The sequence below is a fragment of the Talpa occidentalis genome, unplaced genomic scaffold (assembly GCF_014898055.3).
Source record: "Talpa occidentalis isolate TD23 unplaced genomic scaffold, MPIMG_talOcc4v2.1 talOcc4.23, whole genome shotgun sequence".
Taxonomy (NCBI): Eukaryota; Metazoa; Chordata; class Mammalia; order Eulipotyphla; family Talpidae; genus Talpa; species Talpa occidentalis.
Genome location: NW_023602407.1, coordinates 1 through 9,062, shown reverse-complemented (window position 1 = coordinate 9,062; position 9,062 = coordinate 1). Strand labels below are relative to the sequence as shown.

The 9,062-nt window shown below is 51.2% G+C and overlaps 1 protein-coding gene across 1 annotated transcript; it reads right to left on the bottom strand.

The window, feature by feature from the left end:
• Positions 1–1,418: 1,418 nt before the first annotated feature.
• On the bottom strand, positions 1,419–3,802 carry LOC119253902 (uncharacterized). Its single transcript, XM_037521142.2, has one exon. It carries the CDS (start codon positions 2,857–2,859, stop codon positions 1,429–1,431), a length of 1,431 nt encoding a protein of 476 aa, XP_037377039.1. The 5' UTR covers positions 2,860–3,802; the 3' UTR covers positions 1,419–1,428.
• Between the last annotated feature and the right edge of the window lie 5,260 nt (positions 3,803–9,062).

Below are 9,062 nucleotides of genomic sequence, written 5' to 3'. Positions count from 1 at the left end.
TCTTGTAATTGCTTAATTTTATTTCTAACTATTCCTGACTTGTTAGCATAGAAGCAACATTCTTCCCGCAGGTAGAGACAGATGCCTCCTTCCTTTGCTGTGAGAAGATCTAGCCCGCGGCGGTTTTGCAGGACCACCGCGGCCAAAGAGTCTAACTGAGACTGTAACTCTAAGGTTGTATCTGCTAGCCGCCCAATGTCCCCCACCAGCTGAGCTGAAATTTTTTGGTAAAGGTTAACAGAGGTCCCAATTCCAGCAACTCCGGTCCCCACTCCGGCTGCCACCCCCAGGCCGAGCAGTAGTGGGGTAATTATGGCCCGCTTATGTCCGGCAGGCACAGACTGGATGAGCTGTATGGGAAGGCTTTGGTTGCCTGGGACCACTCCCACATCGGGCATGAGATATGTTAAAATGCACAAGCCCGACCAGTTAGCAGGGAGTACGGGGTAGGCTGTGGTGCCACAGAAGAAAATAGTGCCCAGTGCCGGCGGGCACATAGAGGCAGAGCCATTAAAACTGGGCGCCTTAGTTGCACTGACTACTGAACTGCAGAGTACCTTATTTACTTGACCCACTCTTAAGGTCCCATTGTGACTAAGGCATGGCATCTGAGCAACTGTTGGGGAGAGCTTGACATTATTGATGGGCAAGGTCTGGTTACACGTATGGGTTGGGCCCTTTAGGTTTGTCCAATTAATCCAGTTGTACACAGCAGGGATCGCTGTGTAACGGGGGGGTCCTTCTCTTAGACATAACCAGCAATCGCTGGCCAGGGTTGGGTTGGTCTTGTTTAAAAATTGTAGGGCTGAGTCTAACATGGCCTGTACTGTCTTTTCCAATTTAAGGGAACCCACCGGGCCTGGGATGTGTATCGGCTTGAACCACCGATCCTGTGTTTGGGCAACTTGTTCAAAAACCCTCTGAACTTCCTGCTTTCGTGCGTGGTCTTGCACACCCCCACCATCTGTCATCCCCCAGTGGGTTTGCAGAGTCCAACAAAAGGGTTTTCCTGCTTTGACAGGGCATACATATCCCGCGTTATTTCCTAAGGATATACCAGTCCAGAAAGTTTGATTGGACTCTGTGCACTGATAAACAGTAGACCTTTCATAGCACTGTGAATGAACAAAGGTATAGGCTGAAAAACTCCCCCCCTCTTTACAGTGATTGCAACTTTCATTTTTAGGCGGCATTTGATTTAAACGCTTCCAACAGACCACCCTTCCCACTGTACCTGGACATCCATGGGTGGTGCCCTTAATCAGGGTCGCCACAAACAGAGGAACTCCCTTAAGGCTGCAAGCACGCTTACTAACATAGCACTTGCTCTGAATATGACCGAATATGCCTTCGGTGATGCACCGTCGGCAGGGATCCCAGTCAGCCCCGACAAGGAGAAAACAAAGGAAGGACAGTAGGTAGCCAACATTACAGTTTGGTGTCATTTTTCACGGCGTGGGCAGTGGTCTGGGAGCGATGGGTTGTAGCCGGGAGCGCCTGAAGAGTCAGCTTGAGTGGATTGGTGGGATGCTTCCGGGCTCGCCACTGCAGCTGGGAGTCGTCAGTTGGTGCCGTCTTGACGTGTGAGTGATGAACCCAGGCCGCGATGCCGTCCACTTTGAGTGCGGTGGGTGTGGTCAGGAGGACGATGTAGGGACCCTTCCACCGGGGCTGGAGGCCACGACCGTCGGTCTTGTGTCGGCGGACAAGGACAAGATCTCCAGGCTGAAATTTGTGGGCTGTCTGAGAAGGTCCTCCCCCTTCATAGAGCGCTCTGAGGCGGGGCCAGACCTCCTGGTGAGCCTGCTGTACAGCCCACACAGAAAGAAAAAGTTCACAATCAGAAGGCAAATCACAAGCTAACTGCGCACCGTGCGGTGTGGTTGGGGGGGCGGTTCCATAGATAATCTCGAACGGAGACAGACCCAGACGATAAGGGGAATTGCGAGCCCGGAAGAGGGCATAGGGAAGGAGAGTCACCCAGTCCCCGCCAGACTCTAAAGTTAATTTAGTTAAAGTTTCTTTTAAAGTTCTGTTCATTCTCTCCACCTGCCCTGAACTCTGGGGCCGATAGGCACAATGGAGCTTCCACTCTGCTCCCAGGGCAGAAGCCACAGATTTCGATACCTGAGAGACAAAGGCTGGTCCATTGTCTGACCCAATGGTCACTGGAAACCCAAATCTAGGAAAAATGTTTTCCAACAGGATTTTGGCTACCACTCGAGCTGACTCACCTCTTGTCGGGAACGCCTCCGGCCATCCGGAAAACGTGTCCACCAGGACCAGCAGGTATCGATAGCCAAATTTACCTGGTCTTACCTCGGTGAAGTCTATTTCCCAATGGACCCCCGGGCGCGTTCCTCGCGGCCTCATTCCTGGTTCACCGGTTGTCTTGGTGGCGTTTACCATGGCACACGACTGGCAGGATGCCACTACTTGTCGCACGGTACAGGTTGCGTCCCGGACATGGAGGTTCCATTGCCTGATTAGAGTTAGAATTTTTCTCTCTCCCAAATGCGTGGCTCGGTGCAAGCGCTGAATGAGATCAGTGGCCAAGTGTGCTGGCAAGATGGCCTTAGTTTCTTGGGTGTACCACCAGTGTCCCAAAGAAAAAGCACCCGGTAGAGACTGTATGTAGTCAAAGTCCATAGCACTATACTCTGGGTCTTCCGGCAGCTGCGGGTCCCCTGGGTCTGGGAGTTTTACTGTCAGGGCATCTACCGGCATTAGGGCAGCTTGGCGTGCTGCCTCATCCGCCCGCTTATTACCTTGAGTTGGAGTCGAGGAGTCCTTTTGATGACCTGGATGATGTACTATAGCCAGCTTACGTGGTAGCCACAGCGCTGCCAGGAGATCCATAATTTCTTGAGCGTTTTTTAATGCCTTTGCCGTCGGAGGTTAAGAGCCCGCGCTCTCGATATATGGCCCCGTGTACGTGGGCCGTGGCAAATGCATATCTGCTGTCAGTATACACAGTTAAATTTTTCCCTCGAGCCAAGGTGAGAGCTTTGGTTAGGGCAATTAGTTCAGCCTTTTGAGCGGACGTCCCGGATGGCAAAGGCTCAGCCCATATGACTTCCTGCATGGACACCACTGCCGCCCCTGCCGCTCTTCGGCCCTCGTGGATAAAACTGCTCCCATCCGTAAACCAAACCAGTCCGTCCGGCAGAGGGTTATCTCGCAGATCAGGGCGTAACCCTTGGACCTGGGCCAAGATATCAACACAGTCTAGATGGGCCTCCAGGTCAGGGGCAGGTAGGAGGGAGGCGGGGTTTAGCCCCGTGGGTGGCGAAAAATTGACCCTCTCTGGGTTGAGCAATAGGCTTTGGTAATGCGTGATTCGGGCATTACTCATCCACCTCTCTGGCGGCTGCCTGAGGACTCCTTCCACCGCATGGGGGGTGGTTATGGAAGTAACTTGTCCCAGAGACAGTTTTTGGGAGTCCTTGAAAAGGAGGGCAGCCGCTGCCACCATGCGTAAGCACGGTGGCCAGCCGGACGCCACCGGGTCTAACTTTTTAGACAGATAAGCCACAGGACGCCTCCAGGGGCCCAAGGACTGAGTGAGTACCCCTTTAGCTATGCCCTTTGCCTCATCTACGAACAAATGGAAAGGCTTTGTAATGTCCGGAAGACCCAGGGCTGGTGCAGACAGTAAAGCCCTCTTTAAGGACTCAAAGGACTGCTGCATCTGGGGAGTCCACTGAAAAGTTACTTTTTCCCGGGTAGCCTCATACAAGGGTTGGGCCAGGTCTGCGAATCCAGGTATCCACAGCCGGCAAAACCCAGCAGATCCCAGGAACTTACGTACCTCCCTTTTGGTGGTGGGTGTCGGTAATTGTAAGACAGTAGCTTTTCTGGCTTCCGTCAGCCACCTATAACCGTTTTTGAGGCGGTAGCCCAGATAGATTACCTCGGGCAGGCAAATTTGTGCCTTTTTTGCGGAGACGCGGTATCCCATCTGGCCCAGTTCCGTCAGTAATTCGGCTGTTCCTGTTCGGCAGGCCTGCTCACTTTCCGCTGCAAGTAACAGATCATCAACATACTGGAGCAAAGTTAGTTCGGGAAATCGGCTGCGGAATTTTTTTAAATCCTCATGAAGGGCCTTGTCAAAAAGGGTGGGAGAGTTTTTAAACCCTTGAGGCAACCTTGTCCAAGTTAATTGTCCACTGATGCCCCGTTCCGCATCCTGCCATTCAAAGGCAAACATTTTCTGGCTTTGGGGTGCTAGTGGTAGACTAAAGAAGGCATCTTTTAAGTCCAATACTGTGTACCACACATGAGTAGGTGGCAAGGCACTTAGCAAGGTATAAGGGTTTGGGACTGTGGGGTGGATATTTATGACCCGTTTATTTACTTTTCTGAGGTCCTGTACCGGCCTGAAGTCTTGCGAGTGTGGTTTTCGCACCGGTAACAAAGGGGTGTTTCATGACGAATGGCATGTTTTAAGGATACCACTGTCCAATAGCCTCCGAATATGAGGCGTTATTCCTGCCTTGGCTTCTGCAGGCATAGGGTACTGTTTTACCCGAATGGGTTCAGCCCCAGGCTTTAGCTGGACTATAATGGGTGGTCTGTGGGACGCCAGGCCAACGTCCCCGGTTTCTGCCCAAACATTCGAGAAAGATTCCATCCACCACCCAGAAAGGGGTGGGTGATCTGGCGCCACCAAAAGGCGGTACTCATCTTGAAGGGAAATCGTGAGGACGTGTAGGGGAGAGCCCTTAAAGTCCTTGATTTCGACACCTTCCTGTCCAAATGAGATTTGCGCTCCTACCTTGGTTAAAAGGTCTCTTCCAATTAATGGGTACGGGCATTCAGGAATTACAACGAAGGTGTGCGAGACCTGACCTTTTCCCAGGTCTACAGATCTTTTCGTGGTCCAGGGATACTGCTTGCATCCCGTAGCCCCTTGCACCCACGAAGTTTTACCGGAAAGTTTACCCAAGGGTTCCGTGAGGACTGAATGCTGTGCCCCCGTGTCCACAAGGAAATTAACGGGTCTCCCCTCCACTTTTAAGGTTAGCCGGGGCTCGGGGAGGGTCGAGCCCTGACGGTCCTAGTCACTGTCATCTCTTGTGCCCCCGAGCACCAGGACAGGAGTGTCAGAAACGGCGGGGTTGTTTGAGGTTATTCCCCGTTTCTTTGGGCAATGTTTGGCCCAGTGTCCTTTTTGAGTGCAGTATGCACATTGATCACGCTGTAGGGTCCTGCCTGTCCCTGTGGAGCTGGGGCGGCGGGAGGGGTGTAGCTTACCCGGGTTGTCCTTTTGAGTGACGGCGAACAGGATTCTGGCCATATCCCGAGTGTGGCGTGCGTTTTCAGCCGCCCTTACCTTCCGTTCTTCCTGGCGGATGCGGTCTTCTCTTTGCTCAGGAGTTTCACGGCGATTGTACACCTTTTCTGCCACCTCCATAAGATCTCGAATAGATTTTTTTTCCCAGCCTATCTATTCTTTGTAGTTTTTGTTTAATGTCAGGAGCCGCCTGGTTAACAAAGGCCATTACCACCGTGGCCCTGTTCTCCGTTGCCTCCGGATCCATAGGAGTATATTGCCGAAAAGCTTCCATGAGGCGTTCTAGAAAAGCCGCGGGGGTCTCCTCCCTTCCCTGCTGCACATCCCCTACCTTGGCCAAATTGGTGGGCTTGCGGGCTGCTGCACGCAACCCTGCCATTAGAGTCTGGCGGTACACCCGGAGTCTCTCCTTACCTTCAGCCTGGTTAAAATCCCAGTCAGGTCGGGTCAAGGGAAACACTAAATCTATGCGGGCCGCGTTTGTGGTGGGTGTGCCATCTTCTCCAGGGACTAATTTCCTGGCGGCCGTCAGTATACGATCTCGCTCCTCAGTGGTGAAGAGGACCTGCAAGAGCTGTTGGCAATCATCCCAGGTGGGCTGATGAGTAAATAGAACAGTGTCTAGGAGATTAACAAGGTTTTTAGGGTTGTCAGAGAAACGTGCATTTTGTGCTCTCCAGTTGTAGAGGTCACTGGTCGCAAACGGCCAGTAGTGCATGGGCTGGTTGCCCTGCTCATTAGGCAATCCTGCCACACGCAGGGGCAGGACGGTGGAATCCGGGGAATTCGCCTTCACTGAGCGGGTGCCTGCCGCCGGACCCTGCCCACGAGCCCCGCCCGCCTCTGGGGGAGGGTGGTCAGCCGACCGCAGGAGTTGGGGAGGGTTACTACAAGGGTTATGATAGGGTGGTGGAAATAGAAGTTCCTCCGGGGTAGAATCTTGGATAACCGCAGGTGCCGACGGGGTGTTGGGGTGGGACCCAAGCAGTTTAGCCGGCAGTACGGGTTGTGCCTGTAACGACAAAATTGGCTTTAACCAAGCAGGGGGGTTCTGGACTAGATCTTGCCAGACTAAGATATACGGGAGTTGGTCAGGATGTCCGAATTTTCTTTCACTGGTGATGATTTCCTTTACGCGACGGACAATCTGTAAATCAAAAGTTCCCTCCGGGGGCCAACCAACTCCGAACTTCGGCCACTCTGAGGAACAAAAGGTGATTAGAGGGGATTTTTTTATATTTACACTGAGGTCCGACCCTCTGGACCTGACATCTTTAAAATGCTGTAAAACAACGGATAGAGGGGTAGATGGTGATTGACCCATGATGACAAATGCTAGAAGTACAGTGGCTGTCGTCACAAGAAACAGGCCAAAGACTGATTTTTCAAAAGGCCCCCAAAAGGGGTATCTGCTTCCCCGCAAAGGGTGTGGCCTTCCTAACATGTGGTCCGGGGACGTCTCCCGCGGTCCACGCCGGCGGCTTTCAAGTGCGTCCACTTAAGCCTGACCCGGCTATTGAACAGATTTTCAGGTTTGCAAACAATTACAGCTTTTACAGGTACAAAGTACAAAAGATACAGGTACTAAGTACAAAACAGCTTCTACAGGTACAAAGTACAAAAGATACAGGTACTAAGTACAAAACAGCTTCTACAGGTACAAAGTACAAAAGATACAGGTACTAAGTACAAAACAGCTTCTACAGGTACAAAGTACAAAAGATACAGGTACTAAGTACAACTACAGGTCTGCAGACTTGAAGCTTACCTGGGCGAGTGTTGGAACTCACCTGCGCGCTTTAGAACTCCTTTCGGTTGCTCGGCAGTTGGGGTCTGCACTCGTCGATCCCGGACGAGCCCCCAAAATGTTGTGCCCACGTCGACCAGTGCAGCCCCCAAGGACACAGACAACCGATGCAAGGGCACAAAGGAGTTTAATACGGGCTCGAGACCGGGCCCTCGACACGCACCGATGCAACGGCAGAGGTCGAGAGCCCCGAACAGAGGAAGCTGGGACATCTTATAGGGTCGCGAGTGGCGGGAACTTTGAAAGAAGTTGGCAATTATTCATTGGCTACTACAAAGGCACTTTGGGCGCGCGCGGTTACAGTTTCAAACTGATTGGACGGTTAGAGATGCTGTCCCATTTATGGACAGGACTGCCCTCATTGGCGGCTGGGGTGGTCTGCTTTTTCGTCACCAAGTGGAGTGAGGGTTGTGACTGCTGAAACTATCTCCGGAATGCGGCTGGACAAGGACTAACATATCAAGGTGGAGGATATACAAAATGGCGAAACCTCAGCTAAGCTTGGTTCCACAGAAATACCATCCGCACACCTGTTACCCAATCTGGAGCTGATTGCTAACACTTAGTCTTTGTAAAGCACATGTGAAAGTGAATCAACTTGTTCTCATTGGTAGTTCTTGTTATAGGGACCTGAATCCCAGAAAATATCAGAGGGCAAGTTTCCTGCCTGGGACAGACTCCAGGAGGCAGTAAGCCCAGTTTCCCTTGATCTCCTTTTGTCATATTTCCCAGTCCTGACCTGGGTCTTCATTCACAGTTCTGGAAATGTCCCTGTGTCTAGATTAGGGGATTCCTTTAAGACTTCAAGGCCTGGCCCCTCCATGGTCTCACATGATATTTTATTCCCCCAGGTTGGAAAGGAGGAAGCTACTCCCAGACTAGAGGTAAATGGATCAGGTTTATGATTACTCAGACCTTTGGGGTAGTGTAGATGGAGCCCACAGTATAAGCTGACCCGTCAGTTCCTCCTTCATTCTCATCTCCTGTGGAACCTGACCTGGTTCTGTTTTGTTATACCTCATAGGGCCCTGTTGTGCCTCATAGCATAGGTGAGACCCTGGAGGCCTGCAGTGGGAGGGGCTGGGGCAAAGAGGATGGGGCCAGGTTATGGGGAAGCTGTGAGGGGAACTTTCTGAGGATGTGGTGGACTATTGAGAATGTCAACACTTTTGTGCGTCACCTGAATGTGTTCCTGATAATTTTTCCTTTACAGTGTGACATAGCTACCTTGCATGGACCAAGAGATGCAGATTTCTTCTGATCCCCATTTTGTGACCTCAGTATCCCCTAGTTAATCCACAATGAGATACAACCTCATACCTGTGAGAATGACCCATAACAAAAAGACCAGAAACAGGATGTGGAGAAAAGGGGGAAAGTTCTACGCTGTTGGTGGGAATGCACACTGGTCCAGCTCCGATGGAAAAGGAAATGCCGGTTTCTCAAATATTAAAAATGGGGCCTCCCTGTTGACCTAGGGGTTAAGTTTCGGTGCTATCACTGCTATGGCCTGAGTTCAATCCCTGGCCAGGGGGATAACCGACATGGCGCAGACCTCTCCTGTCTAGCCCACTGCTCCCCTCAGCAGTGTATTTCAGTAGATCCACATGTTCTGCTCCCCACTCTCTCTGGTGAAGCATCTCACCCCTGCACCTCTGACCTACACCCCAGTTCTTCTATGTAAAGAAAAAAATTAAATTTAAAAGGTTAAAAAAAAAAGATTAAAAAAATGGATCTGCCATGTGATCCAGCAATTCTACTCCTTAGCATCTAATTCCAGAATATAAAAAGACTATTTAGAGGGAGACATGCACTCCATGTTGATTGCAGCACTATTTTCAGTAGCCAAGTTTGTGGAAACAACTCAAATTCCCCAAAACAGATAATATATCAAGGAGATATGGTCTGTCTACACTGTGGAATACTACTCAGTGTTCAAAGAAGATAAACTCAGGGCCT

Bases quoted from the DNA above. Each gene is read 5' to 3' on its own strand.
- LOC119253902 (XM_037521142.2), bottom strand. From the start codon at position 2,859: ATGGATCTCCTGGCAGCGCTGTGGCTACCACGTAAGCTGGCTATAGTA.